General features: G+C 45.9%; 1 protein-coding gene across 1 annotated transcript in view; it reads left to right on the top strand.

The window, feature by feature from the left end:
* RYR2 (ryanodine receptor 2) overlaps positions 1 to 14,835 on the top strand; it is a 908,577-nt gene that overhangs the window by 141,212 nt on the left and 752,530 nt on the right. The window contains 1 exon segment of the mRNA XM_030194683.1: positions 1,767 to 1,866. Within this exon segment, the coding sequence (XP_030050543.1) occupies positions 1,767 to 1,866 (100 nt within the window).

Raw genomic sequence — 14,835 nt, 5'->3', positions numbered from 1 at the left:
GTCAAGCCTCTCTTTGGAGGCAAGGAACTTCCTGCTTCTGTCCTGCTGGTAGTGACTCATCAGTGAGAGCCTTCATAAGGAAGTGCTGGGCTTGTAGTCAGTGCCTTTGCATGAAGTGTTATGCTCTTAGGCCAGGTTAGTAGGTGTCTGCTGCACTACTGCTTAGCCTCTCTCTGGGTCCCAGTCCAGCTTCTTTCTGTGTCTGTGGTCTTGCCGTGGGGGGTTTCCCTGTCTCTGTTCTTGGCTTACTCTGTGTTTGGGGTGAAGCCTCTGTTCCTGGCTTACTCTGTGTTTGGGGTGAAGCCTCTGCTCCTGGCTTACTCTGTGTTTGGGGTGAAGCCTCTGTCCGTGTTTGTTCTCTGTCTGCATGGGAAGCCTCAGCCTTTGTGAGTTCCCACTTGGTGTGTGGAGCGGCTGTGGCTTCAGACCCTTGGCTTGATATTCCTGGTTTACTCTGTTCGCTCTGTTGCCTATCTTGAACCCTGCTTGTATTTCCTGAGTGTATATCCTGAATCTTGCCTTGCCTAGTCTGTGTGCTTACCCTGCTTGTATTTCCTGTGTATATATCCTGAATCCTGTCTCTCTGTCTAGCTAGTGTTTATTGCCAGGGCATGGTTCCTGTTTCCTGCTGCGTCCTAGCTAGTGGGTTTACCTGCTGGGTATTCCCTGATCCCCAGTCTGCCTTGCTGGCATGTTGCTCTAGTCTTTGTTCCTATGTCTTGTCTCCTTGGTCTGCCGTCTGGTTCTTGCTAGTGGCTGTGCAGCAGCACTCCGTCTGAGTTTAGTTCCTAGTCCAGTTTCCTCGTGTTTCCTTGATCCTCGGTGGGTCCTATGGATCTCCAGTCCGGCCTTGGCCAGCAAGGCCTGTCGGCTGCCCGCACGCTGGAGCTCAACTCCAGCGGAAAGGTGGCTAAGCACAGGTGAAGCGGTTCCTGTTCTGCCAGTTCCAGTGGCCTACTTCCAGTCCCGAGTTCCAGTCCGGTCCTTCCGGACGTCCAGTTCCAAGATGGTCTTGCCTGCCTCTGCCGCTCCTCGGCAGGGGCCCATGGGCTCACGATCCCCAGTGCTGCCTCGAGGACCTGACAGCATTCCAAGGGCCTCGAGAACGCGACACTGGATTGGATGAATAGGGATACAGAGGAAAGATGGATGGTGGACATGGAGAGAGAAAAATGTCAAATGGACAGGAGACCCCACAAAAACAGGAAAAAAGCAGAAGAAAACTGGTTGCTCAGGTGCTTTTTGAGGTAACGTTACATTCTCCCACTTCGTTGGCTAATGATATTTGTCAGTCTAGGTTTGTGGGCCACTGGAAGTGGTGGATATTTCCTTAAATGGTCAGATTTTTATTTTCTCTCTGTCACATATATAAGGGTTTATGAGTTGTTAAATAATTATTAGGGCTCTACTGTTTTATTTCCACGTCTCCCTCTTTCCCCTTTCCTCTCCATCCTAAGTACAAATCTATGTGTGTATTTAAAAATTAGAGGTGTAAAGATTTACATCTGCTCCAGGGCAGATGTAAATTTTTGTGCCTGAAATATAGATATGACTCCTGCCACTTAAGTTAGTATTTTATAAAAACGTAAGACGGTTGCCTATTTGTCTTCATAAAATAGCATGTGATAGGTGCCCTCTTGTCCTCTTTTCCAGGTACCCCCTTAGAAAATGACCCTCTGTATATGTGATTTTTGCCTAATACCCTGACAGAAGGAAGCTTTATTTAACTTTCCAGTGATGACAGACGTTTTATCTTCTGTTTACAGCACTTGTCATATGGCAATGGGAGTTTACATGTAGATGCAGCTTTCCAGCAAACCCTTTGGAGCGTGGCCCCAATTAGCTCAGGAAGTGAGGTGGCCCAAGGTAAGATCCTTTCAGCCTCAATTAACTTTTTTTCTGTGACTTTTTTTTAAAAATATACTTAAGAAATTAATGCCGTCCTAATGGGTTGAAATAAACCTGTGTTTTGAGGGTTTCTTGTATTCAGGATAATGAAGCTATGTGAAATGCTTAAAGAGGGTAAAATAACAGGGTGCCTAATAAACATGCTGGTTATGTTACCTATTTTAACTCAATCCTAAAAAGAAAAGTAGACACCTAGGGGGCCTTTTTACTGACACAGGTCTTCCAAGTTCCTATTTAAAAAGGGTGCAAACGTTACAAAAACCAGCTGTGCGATTATTATAGAGATCATGTTACTCCTTTGTTTATAAAATATCATTGGCTTCCTATAAAATGTCATATTGAATTTAATATTAGCTTACGTGGAGGGACATAATTGAATGGGGCGCCCAAGTTTTCCTGAGGGCGTCTTCGCAGGACGTCCCCGCGAAGGGGCGGGGAAACCCGTATTATCGAAACAAGATGGGCAGCTATTTTTCATTTTGATAATACGGTTGGGGACGCCCAAATCTCAACATTTAGGTCGACCTTAGAGATGGTCGTCCCTAGAGATGGTCGTCCACGATTTTCGGCGATAATGGAAACCGAGGACGCCCATCTCAGAAACGACCAAATCCGAGCCATTTGGTCATGGAAGGAGCCAGCATTCGTAGTGCACTGGTCTCCCTCACATGCCAGGACACCAACCAGGCACCCTAGGGGGCACTGCAGTGGACTTCAGAAAAAGCTCCCAGGTGTATAGCTCCCTTAACTTGTGTGCTGAGCCTCCCAACCCCCCCAACCCACTCCCCACAACTGTACACCACTACCATAGCCCATAGGGATGAAGGGGGGGGGCACCTAGATGTGGGTACAGTGGGTTTCTGGTGGGTTTTGGAGAGCTCACATTTACCACCACAAGTTTAACAGGTAGGGGGGATGGGCCTGGGTCCGCCTGCCTGAAGTGCACTGCAGTACCCACTAAAACTGCTCCAGGGACCTGCATACTGCTGTCATGGAGCTGGGTGTGATATTTGAGGCTGGCATAGAAGCTGGAAAAATATTTAAATTTTTTTGGAGGGTGGGAGGGGGTTAGTGACCACTGGGGGAGTAGGGGGAGGTCATCCCCGATTCTCTCCGGTGGTCATCTGGTCATTTAGGCTACATTTTTGTGGCTTTGTCGTAAAAAAAAAAAAAGGACCAAGTAAAGTCAGCCAAGTGTTCGACAGGGACGCCCTTCTTTATTCCATTATCGGCTGAGGACGCCCATGTGTTAAGTACGCTCCAGTCCCACCTTCGCTATGCTTCTGACAAGCCCCTGTGAACTTTGGTCATCCCCACGACGGAAAGCAATTGAGGACGGCCAAAATCGGCTTTCGATTATGCCGATGTGGGCGACCCTGGGAGAAGGACGCCCATCTCCCGATTTGTGTTGAAAGATGGGCGCCCTTCTCTTTTGAAAATAAGCCTGAAAGTATTACATAATCTGGTTTCACCTTTGCATCTATAGCAGTTCCATATGCACTAAGCCACCACCTCCTCTTCACCCTTTAACCCTCTCCCTCAACCAACCTACCCAGGTCTCTTTCTCCTCTTTTCCTGAGATCACCGAGGATGAAACACCCCGCCTTCTTTCCTCCTCGAAATGCACCACCTGTTCCTCTGATCCCATCCCCACAACCTACTCAACACCATCTCCCATACTGTCACCCCCGCCATCTGTCGCATCCTCAACCTCTCTCTCTCCACTGCAACTGTCCCTGACACCTTCAAGCACGCCGTTGTCACACCTCTCCTCAAAAAACCTTCACTTGACCCTACCTGCCCCTCCAACTACCGCCCCATCTGTCTTTTACCCTTCCTTTCCAAAATACTTGAGCGCGCCGTTCACAGCCGCTGCCTTGATTTTCTCTCCTCTCATGCCATCCTCGATCCACTTCAATCTGGTTTTCGCCCTCTGCACTCGACTGAAATGGCACTCTCTAAAGTTTGCAATGACCTGCTCCTGGCCAAATCCAGAGGTCACTACTCCGTTCTCATCCTCCTCAATCTTTCCGCCGCGTTTGACACTGTCAATCATGATTTACTTCTTGCCACGCTGTCCTCTTTTGGGTTCTAAGGCCCTGTCCTCTCCTGGTTCTCCTCTTATCTTTCCAACCGCACCTTCAGGGTACACTCCCATGGATCTTCCTCCACTCCCATCCCACTATCTGTTGGAGTTCCCCAGTGATCTGTCCTTGGACCCCTTCTCTTCTCAATCTACACCTCTTCCCTGGGCTCGCTGATCTCGTTTCATGGTTTTCAGTATCATCTTTATGCTGATGACACCCAGCTATACCTCTCCACACCTGACATCACCGCGGAGACCCAGGCCAAGGTATCGGCCTGTTTATCCGACATTGCGGCATGGATGTCCAACCGCCACCTGAAGCTGAACATGTCCAAGACCGAGCTCCTCGTCTTTCCTCCTAAACCCACTTCTCCTCTTCCTCCACTCTCTATCTCTGTTGATAACACCCTCATCCTCCCCGTCCCATCTGCCCGCAACCTCGGAGTCATCTTCGACTCCTCCCTCTCCTTCTTTGCGCATATCCAACAGACTGCCAAGACCTGTCGCTTCTTCCTCTTCAACATCTGCAAAATTCGCCCTTTCCTCTCTGAGCACACCACCAGAACTCTCGTCCACGCTCTCATTACCTCTCGCCTTGATTACTGCAACTTACTCCTCACGGCCTCCCACTCAGCCATCTATCCCCCCTTCAATCCGTTCAGAACGCTGCTGCACGTCTTATATTCCGCCAAAACCGATATACTCATATCACCCCCTCCTCAAATCACTTCATTGGCTTCCGATCAGATATCGCACACAATTCAAGCTCCTCCTCCTTACCTACAAATGCACTCAGTCTGCGGCTCCTCACTACCTCTCGACCCCCATCTCCCCCTATGTTCCCGCCCGTAACCTCCGCTCACAGGACAAAGCCCTTCTCTCAGTACCCTTCTCCACCACTGCCAACTCCAGGCTCCGCTCATTCTGCCTTGCCTCACCCTATGCCTGGAACAATCTTCCTTTACCCATACGCCATGCCCCCTCCCTACCCATCTTCAAATCTCTGCTTAAAACTCACCTCTTCAATGCTGCCTTCGGCGCCTAACTGCTCGAGAAATATAGAATGCCCCAATCTATCCACCCTATCAGATTAACTGTTCACTCGTCCTCTAGATTGTTCACTTGTCTTTAGATTGTTCTCTTGTCTTTTAGATTGTAAGCTCTTTGAGCAGGGACTGTCCTTCTATGTTTAAATTGTACAGCGCTGAGTAACCCTAGTAGCGCTTTAGAAATGTTAGTTAGTAGTAGTAGTAGTAGTAGCACTGAGTAGATAACTGAGATCTCTGGCTGATGAAAGAATGACAGTTCCTCATATTTTAGAAGCAAGGTTTGCTACAACATGGGATAGTGCTTTCTTTTTTGTTTTTTGGCTGTTACCAGCTCTCTGGAATAGATGACCTATTTCTTTTAAGGAATGAGGCCTCCTTAAGAAACTTTAAGACTCAGCTTCAGACTTATTTTTTATGATGGCCTTTGATCTTCTTGATCAGTAATCTGATCATCTTTGGGAGTTTACCTTTTTCTATTGTCTAAGTGGATTGGTATCTTATGTATTTCTAATGTGTTCACTACTATTTTATAAGGTATGAAGGTGTATCTTTCCTATTGAATTTGTCACGGTCTTACCATGACTGTTCAAAGCCTCCAGATGGACCCTACTTCTCCAGACTGCAGCACGCTTGTGCAGCGCTCGTGTTACAAGTGGGGCTGGGTGAAGGCCTGATGTTGCGTGCGCAGGGTGCTGGGGCTGACGTCAGCAGAGTGGTACATTTAAGCTGCCCTGAACTAGGCTTCGGCGCCTTTGCATCGTTGGCCTATGCTCTTATCCCTGAGACACTGTCCTGCTTAGCAGCTTCCTTGGTGCTATCCTGTACATAAGTATTGTCGTACTGGGAAAGACCAAAGGTCCATCAAGCCCAGTATCCTGGTTCCAGCAGTGGCCAATCCAGGTCACAAATACCTGGCAAGATCCCAAAAACGTTCAGTACATTTTATGCTGCTTATTCCAGAAATGAGCAGTGGATTTTCCCCAGGTCAGTTTAATTATGATCTATGGACTTTTCCTTTAGGAAACCGGTCAAACCTTTTTAAAACTCCGCTAAGCTAACCGCCTTTACCACATTTTCTGGCAACGAATTCCAGAGTTTAATTACACGTTGAGTGAAGAACAGTTTTCTCCGATTGGTTTTAAATGTACTACATTGTAGCTTTATCGCATGCCCCTAGTCCTAGTATTTTTGGAAAGCGTAAACAGACGCATCACATCTACCCGTTCAACTCCACTCATTCTATATAATAATTCTCACCTCCAACAAGATGTGCTTGGGACCGTGCCTGCCGGAAGTGGTCTGCTAGGCAGGCATGCTCTGACCTCAGTGACAGACAATTTGGCAAAGCAAAACAATCTGAGTGCTGGCCATTAGGACACAGGGTTGATAGGAGAGTTTTAAAAGACTGAAGGAACCGAAAGTGTTAAATGGGGGGAGGGGGGGGGAGTTCTGAACCACTGAAAGACATGAACATTTGGGAACAATCTGAATGCTGGCCATTAGCAGACAGGGTACATAGGAGAGTTTTAAAAGACTGAAGGAACCAAAAGTGTTCGGGGGGGGGGGGGGGGGGGGGGGGGAGTTCTGAATGAATGAAAGAAATGAAAATTTACGAGAGGAACACAATCTGAATACTGGGCATTTGTACACAGGGTAGATAGGACACTTTTTTAAAAAAATGAAGTATGTGAAAGTATTACATCTTGGGGGAGGGGTGAGGAGGAAAGCGGTGGGGTATCCGGATACTGGGCGTTAGGGCAATGGGGGTACATAGACTTTTGAAAGCCTTAAGGAACCCAAAGTGTGGGAAGGAGGAGGAAAAGGAGGGGAGGGAACGGGGTGAGGGGCATTAGGAACAGGGGAGGGGGCCCTGTCACACACTCTCATTCTCACACACACACACTGTCACACAGACAGTCTCACTCTGTCACACACCCGCACATTCGCTCTGGCTCTCTCTCTCAAAGATACACACTCCCAGGAAAACCTTGCTAGCGCCCATTTCATTCGTTCCAGAAACAGGCCTTTTTTACTAGTTATTTTATAAACCTCTATTATATCTCCCCTCAGCCGCCTTTTCTCCAAGCTGAACAGCCCTAGCCGCTTTAGCCTTTCCCAATCCCTTTATCATTTTTGTCGCCCTTCTCTGCACCTTTTCTAATTCCACTATATCTTTTTTGAGATGCGGTGACCAGAATTGAATACAATATTCGCGGTACAGTCGCACCATGGAGCGATACAAAGACATTATAACAGCCTTATTTTTGTTTTCCATTCCTTTCCTAATAATACCTAACATTCTATTTGCTTTCTTAGCTGCAGCAGCACACTGAGCAGAAGGTTTCAACGTATCAACATTGAACTTCATCTGCCACTTGGACGCCCAATCCCCCAGTCTCGCGAGGTCCTCCTGTAATATTTCACACTCCTCCTACGACTTGACGACCCTGAATAATTTTGTGTCATCTGCGAATTTAATTACCTCACTAGTTACTCCCATCTCTAGGTCATTTATAAATATGTTAAAAAGCAGCGGTCCCAGCACAGACCCCTGAGGGACCCCACTAACTACCCTTCTCCATTGAGAATACTGACCATTCAATCCTACTCTCTGCTTCCTATCTTTCAACCAGTCTTTCATGAGGCACTTTGTCAAACGTCTTTTGAAAATCCAGATACACAATATCCACCGGCTCCCCATTGTCCACATGTTTGTTCACCCCCTCAAAAAAAAAAACCTACATGGAATTCCTACCAAGGTAACCTGTTGTAAAATGACTCTCTTATGTATGTGTCTGTCTGCAAGCGTGGGTTTGCCTGCTTTGATTTTGCAGCACGTCTGCGAGACAAGTTTACTTCTCTGTTTGTTCTGTTCTTATGAAGTCAGCAAACTTGTTGACCTTTAGGTAGATTGCTTTCATGCTCTCTTTGCTATCAATCATATTTGATGTTTGCTATGATGGACAGAGCAGAGGTTATGTAGTCATTTATGTTGTACCAGTGTTTATTACCTTCACTGTGGTGATCCCAGTTTGCTATATGGTCAGATATCACTAGTAACTGCAGAAGCAAAGACCAAGTACCAGCCATCTCTCCCCTCCCTCGTCTCCAAAGCTTGACAGAGCAAGATGGGGGTGTAATATATGGTGTGTTTTCCTGTTTCAGACCTTTATGGTTTTGGGACAGTAGGATTCAGACATACCCAATTCTTCCCTTTGTGGTTTTTTTCTTACCATTAATTATTAGATTGAATTATTATGCTACTGCTTTGCTCTTTCCTTTTGGTTGTGCCCCCAAGGTCTGTATCTTTTGGTAGCCTTATCCGTTTGTTTTTATAATTTTGTAAACTGCTTTCATACTTTCTGGAAAGAGTGGTACATCATATAAAATAAAAGAGGTAGATATTCAAAGCAATTTAAATGGCAAGAAGAGGCTCCTGGACATTTAAATCACTGGTCACAGATCTTGTATGCAATCATAGGCAGGATGTAACTTCATTTCACACGAAAGGAGCTTTACAGTTACACCGCCTGGCTATAAGACAAGATCACAGCGGTGTACTATCAATAATTATAAAAACAATTAAGAAAATAAGATAGTGAACTACAATAAATGATAGGAAAGTCCTAAAGCAATGATAAAATAATGCGCTTTAAGAAGATGCTTAAACTGAAACAATAATTTTTCAGCCTTTAGGGCAAAAGGTAAAGTGCTCCATACTACTGGGGCTGCAGCAAAAAATGCCTCCTTCCTCGTAACCATCAAGTGATCCTCATGCACACCAGATATCACCGATCGCAATACATCTAAAGAACACAAATTTCTTGCAGGAACATATAGTTTTAATAAGTCAGCAAGCATTGGTGGAGCCTGCTCATAATACACACTTTACTCTCTTAAGTAATCTGAAGCCCAGCTTCATTAACTCATGCTTGTTCGCATTCAAAAACTCACTTCAATACTTCACTTGTGCTCAAATCTTTCCATCTTGACCCATCTTCCAACACTGCAGTCGCAGGCTAGGATCCTCTATGGGGACCCTTTCCTCTGCCCAAGCTTGGAATTTATTGTGTAGAACCCAATCCCTCAGTTCTGGGCAGGGCTGGCATTGTGGGGGGGGGGGGGGGGGGGCAGGCCCCACAGCTCCAGCAGGTACACATGGGCCAGCATGTCTTTCCCTTCTCCCCACCCCCATCCAGTATCTCCCTCACCTTCCCAGTCTAACTTTAAAATGCAATTTGATTCACAGGGGGTTGCCAGCACAGCAGTGATTCTGACATGCCTCCTATGGCCTCCTTGGCATTTTACCTCTGCCATGGTCTACCCCACTTCTGACACAACATCCTGTTTCCGCCTGGGTGGACCACAGCAGAAGGAATGCAGTGAGGAGGCTGCAGGTAGCATGTCATACTTGTTGCCACATTGGCAACCCCCCTGTGAAGGAAAATGCATTTTAAAGTTAGACCTGGAAGGTGAAAGATATGCCGGATGGGGATGGAGAGAAGGGAAGACATGCTGGCCCATTGGGGGCCCCCTGGAGCAGCTGTTTTTGAAGTAAACTTGGGGAAGGGGTTCAAAGAGAGGGAGAAATGCTGAAGTGAGGGTGGGGGGAGGTGAAGGGGAAGAAATGATGGACCTGGAAACAGAGGAGAGGGAGAGCGATGGTGGACAATAGTATGGAAGGAAGGAAAAAAAGGGAAGAAATTGGACCCAGGATATACAGAGATACTGGATGAAAGAGCCATTGGGAAGAGAAAAGGAGGGATGTTGGGGTTGTGGTGAGGGAGGGAAAAATGCTGGCTATGAGGGCAGTCTGGAAGAAAGAGAGAGAAGTTGGACCTAGGGGAGGGAGGGAGGGAAGAGAGAGGGAAAAATGTTAGGTCAGGGGGTTGAAGGGAGGGAGAGCTACTGAATAATGTGATGGAGGTAGAAAACAGGTGCCACATCAAGGGGTGGAGGGAAGAAGAACAGAAAAGAGAGGAAGTAATGTTGGATCATAGGGATGGGGAGAGAGAGGAGGAGAGATGGACCCATAGGGGAGGCATGAGGGAAGAGAGGTAGGGCAGAAAGATGCAAGGGGGTGGAGGGACAGAGACTTGTCAGATGAGAATGGGGTGGGCCAGAGGAATGAAGAGAGGGAGAAGAGATTCTAGAAATGGTTGAACCATGTGGGAGAGGTAAAAAGGGGGGGGGGGGGGGTGGAAAAAAGATGAGTGACAGGAGAATAGTAGGTACAGAGGTAGAAATGTGGTAATTGGGAGTAGATGGAATGAAATAGGAGGCTAGGAAAGGAGTGAGATGGGAAATGAGAGAGCTAGGGACTTAGAGGAGATGGAAAATTAAATAGAAGAAGGCCGTGAGAGGGGGAAATTTGAATGGACAGAGGAAGAAAAGAAAAAAGGGAGACATAGCTGAAAGGGAAAAATCAATATGTTAGACAGGTGTAGTGAGGGAATGGAACAAGAGAAAAGAGATGACAAAAGAAGAATGGACAGAAAATACTGGAAAGAAAATTAGCAGAAAATAGACAAGAAATCAGAAAAGAGAAACTGGGACCAAGATGATGGAAAAGCAATATGTCTAGACCACAAAAGTAGAACAAATTGTTTTTTGTTTTGAATTTATTAACTAGAATACGTTACCTTTGGGATATGTGCATCACAGCTGGGTTTTGTGTTCTATTCAGTAGCGTAGCCAGATGGCTGATTTTGGAAGAGGGAAGAGGGCTTGAGTCCAAAATGGATGGGCACCAAATTTTCTCCCTTACTGAATGCAAAATTTAAATACTTGAGCTGGCAGGGGATCCCCAAGCCCAGCCAACAGAAGACCTCCTCCTCTAGCTCTGAAATACTGCTGTTGCCTGCAGAGCTTGGGGAGTTCTGGTCAGTGGACCTGAAAAGGGGGAGGAGGTGGTCATCAGCTGGTGAGGTTTAGGGATCCCCACCAACCACAGTAAGGGGGATGTTAATTTGGGGGGCCTAAGTCCCCCTCCACTCCTTTTGTGGTTATGCCTCAGTTTGTGTTCAGTACAAAATGAAGTGCATTTCTGTTTTTATTTCTCCAGTGTTATAGTTTAACTTCTTGGGGTTCCTAGTTCAGTTTTGGGGTTCATAGTTCTAAGGTTTGTCTGTGAAGGTTTGTCTGTGTTTTGTGTGTGAAGAAGTCATTTAAAGTTGTTTTATGTGTGGTAGTAATGGTGGGTGAGGAGATCAGGGGAGGGGAGGGGGCAGGGAGGAGAAGGGGATTGGGGGCCTCCTCCTTAATTTCTGTCCTGGGCCCCTGCATGTCTAACAATGGCCCTGGTTCTGGGCCTTCTTTTCTGTTCCGCTCTAGAGCTTTTAACTTCATTTCTGTCTGAGCCCCACCCTCCTGACTCAGCAAGCTGCCTAAGCTATTCCTTGCCTTAAGGTAGCTCAGTTCCAGCCTCAGTGAGGTAATGTCCTTAAGGAGACCACCCACTCCCTCACAAGCACTTAACCGATTACAGCCACTGAATATCCCTGCTAACCAGCCATTCCCTAACTGGCTAGGTTAGGGGCGGGCTATGGGCGAGCATGGGCAGAGTGGCAACAAGTGTTTGGGAAGGTCCAACAGGGCACTTACTTGCAGTTGCAGGCATCCAGTCCTTGCTAGCAGCAGCCTTGGAGCCATTGGTGCCAGGCAAAATGTTAGAGACTAAAGTTGAAAATTAGTGAACATGTACCTAAGCATGGATTAATGGGACAAAGCCAGCATGGATTTAGACAAGATCTGCTGCATTACTTTGAAGGGATGAATAAACATGTGGGTAAAGATGAGCCAGTTGATATTTTGTATCTGGATTTTCAGAAGGCATATGACAAACTACCTCATGAACTACTCATGAGGAAATTGAAAAGTTATGAGGTAGGAGGCAGTGTCCTTTTATGGATTATTAAGATAGAAAATGCTGAGTATGGTTAAAAGGTTCCCCAGGGATATGTGCTGGGACCACTGTTTTCTAACATATTTATAAATTCATTCATTTGCTCATTTTAGTATTTATATACTGCTTAGACCTAAGTGGTTTACAGCTTCACTTTACAGGTACTGGATCTATCCCTATCAGACTTACAGTCTGGGTAGTACATTGTACTACTGTTGTACCTGGGGTAACAGAGGGTTAAATGACCTGCCCAGTGTCACATGGAACTGCAGAGGGAATTGAACCTGGTTTCCCAGGATCTCAACCCGCTGCCAACCATCAGGCAGCAGCGGGATTCAAGCGCAGTTTCCCCAGGTCCACAACCTACTACACTAACCATTAGGCCACTCCTCCACTCCTAATGATCATAAATGACCTGGAAACAGGAATAACAAGTGAGATAATGACACAAAGTTATTCAAAGTTGTTAAATCACAAGAGGATTGTGAAAAATTGCAAGAAGACCTTATGAGACTGGAAGACTGTGCTTCCAAATGGCAAATGGCATTTAATGTGAGCAAGTGCAAAGTGATGCATGTAGGGAAGAGGAACTTAAACTATAGCTACATGATGTTCCACATTAGGAGTCAATATCTAGAAAAAGGATCTAGGTGGTGCCATTCATGATACATTGAAACCCTCTGCTCAGTCTGCAGCAGCAGCTAAGATGGCAGACAGAATGTTAGAAATTATTAAGAAAGGAATAGTAAACAAAAATGAGTATATTGCGGATCAAGATGGCGACGTGAGCGGAAGTCGGGTTCACCAGCTCCCAAATTGCTCATCGACGAATTGGCGAGTGAGAAGTTTCTCTGACCTAGCGATGGGGAAGAGAAAAGGAAAGATAGCGGTTCCTACCTCCGCGGTCCCGCAATCAATTTCCTCCACACGCCAAACGACCTTGGATAACTTCGGGATTGGGATCCCTGGAGAACAGTCACCCACTTCGATTAACTCGGCCCTGCTGAGGGCCGAGTGCAGCATTGAGGGAGTTACGCTGACCCCTCCCTCTCACACTGCACCTCCACGACCCGGAGCCGATTTGTTGCATGCGGGGTTTCAGCCTTTGGACGCCGTGGAATCTCCCGGCTCTTCAGTGTTTGTTGCAGGAGGACCCGCGAGTACTTCTACCCCGGGCAAAGGAATACCGATGCAGAACTCGGTTCAAGGAACTGCACTTAATGCCCTGGAGATCGGCACCGTGAGTACTGGAGTATTAGAGAGACCTGCAGTGGTAACTATGAATGCCTTATGGGACGCTATTCAGGGTGTGAACAATACCTTGCTTTTGCTAAGTACTTCATTTAAAAATGAAATAACTGATTTAAAGAAGTCTAATCACTCAATGTTTGAACAAATTCAGGAGCAGAAAGTTAAATTTCAAAAAACTGAAGAACAAATTGTGAAATTACAAAATCTCACAGAGGTTTTAGTCAAGGAACGGGATATCCAGGATAGAAAACTTGAATACCTTGAAAATAACGGATGAAGGAACAACTTGAGATTTTTGAATTTCCCAAAGTCTCCTCTAATAAATGCATTGGATATGTTGAAAAAATATTTCAAGGATGTACTGGGGATTCCAGAGGAGGCATATCCTCCTATAACGAGAACCCAGTATATCACAGGGATATCTTCATTGGCTAAAGATAATGCTCAAGCTGCCCCTTCTACTGATTTGAATTTGACAGAATTCCTGGAATCCTCCCTTGAACTTATTTCTGAACGCACTACATTGCTGGTGACATTCGCACTTGAACTTGACCGCAATAACATCTTAAGGTCATATTTCAGGCATATAAATGATTTATTCATGGGATATAAAATTCAAGTTTTCCCTGATCTGGCGCGAGCAACTCAAAGGAAAAGAAAGGAATTTTTGATGTATAAAGCTAGGGTTTTAAAGTTAGGTGGTACTTTTATTTTGAAATTTCCTTGCAAGTGTTGTATTACCTTGAATTTGATAAACTACCTTTTCTTTAGCCCTAAGAAATTATTAGATTTCATTGAAGCAAAGGAAAGGAATGCTCTGTCCCTAGAACAGAACCCATAATGATGATAATGCTGGAAAAATCGGCTGTGGGGGCTTTTATCTCCCATCCGCTCTTTAAAACTGGGTTTTTTTTTTTCCCTATGTTAGAATTTCTTAGTTCTTGACCCAAAAGTTTGTGGACAAATGTTGAAAAAGAAAAATTCTTTTTGTGTTACATTCAGGGTAATGTTTTACTCCATTGTATTATATTTTCTGTATTTCATCACATTTATGTTGTATAGATATAAATGCAAAATTTAATAAATAAAGAATTAAAAAAAAATGAGAATATTATAATGCCTTTCTATCTCTTCATGATGCAACTGCACCTCAAATGTTGTATGCAATTCTGGTTACTGCATCTAAAAAAAGGTATAGCAAAATTTAGAATAGGTACAGAGAAGGGCGACCAAATGATAAAGAGGATGGGCTGACTTCTCTACGAAGAAAAGCCAAACAGGCTAGGGTGCTTCAACTTAGAGAAAAGATGGCAGAGGGAAGATATGATAGAGGTCTATAATGAAAATGGCCGAAAAACAAAGACTTCCAAACAGGGGCGTATCTGGAATCCGGCGGTAGGGGGGGCCACAGCCAGAGAGGGGGGGCACATTTTTGCCTCCCCCCCCCCGCCGCCGCCGCCGCCGCCGCCTCTCTCCACCCCCTCCCCGCCGTCAACCCTCCCCCGCTGCTTACTTTTGCTGGCGCCGAGGTCCGACCCGCAATCTCCGTTTTTCGTCTTCCTCCGTGGCCATGCTTCCAGGAAGTAACGCTGCAGTGCTGATTCGTTGAATCCAGTTCGACGTCTGACGTCAGACGT

This window comes from Microcaecilia unicolor, chromosome 3 (genome assembly GCF_901765095.1).
Source record: "Microcaecilia unicolor chromosome 3, aMicUni1.1, whole genome shotgun sequence".
Classification (NCBI taxonomy): domain Eukaryota; kingdom Metazoa; phylum Chordata; class Amphibia; order Gymnophiona; family Siphonopidae; genus Microcaecilia; species Microcaecilia unicolor.
The sequence above is the reverse complement of the archived record's forward strand: the minus strand, read 5'-3'. Positions and strand labels throughout refer to the sequence as shown.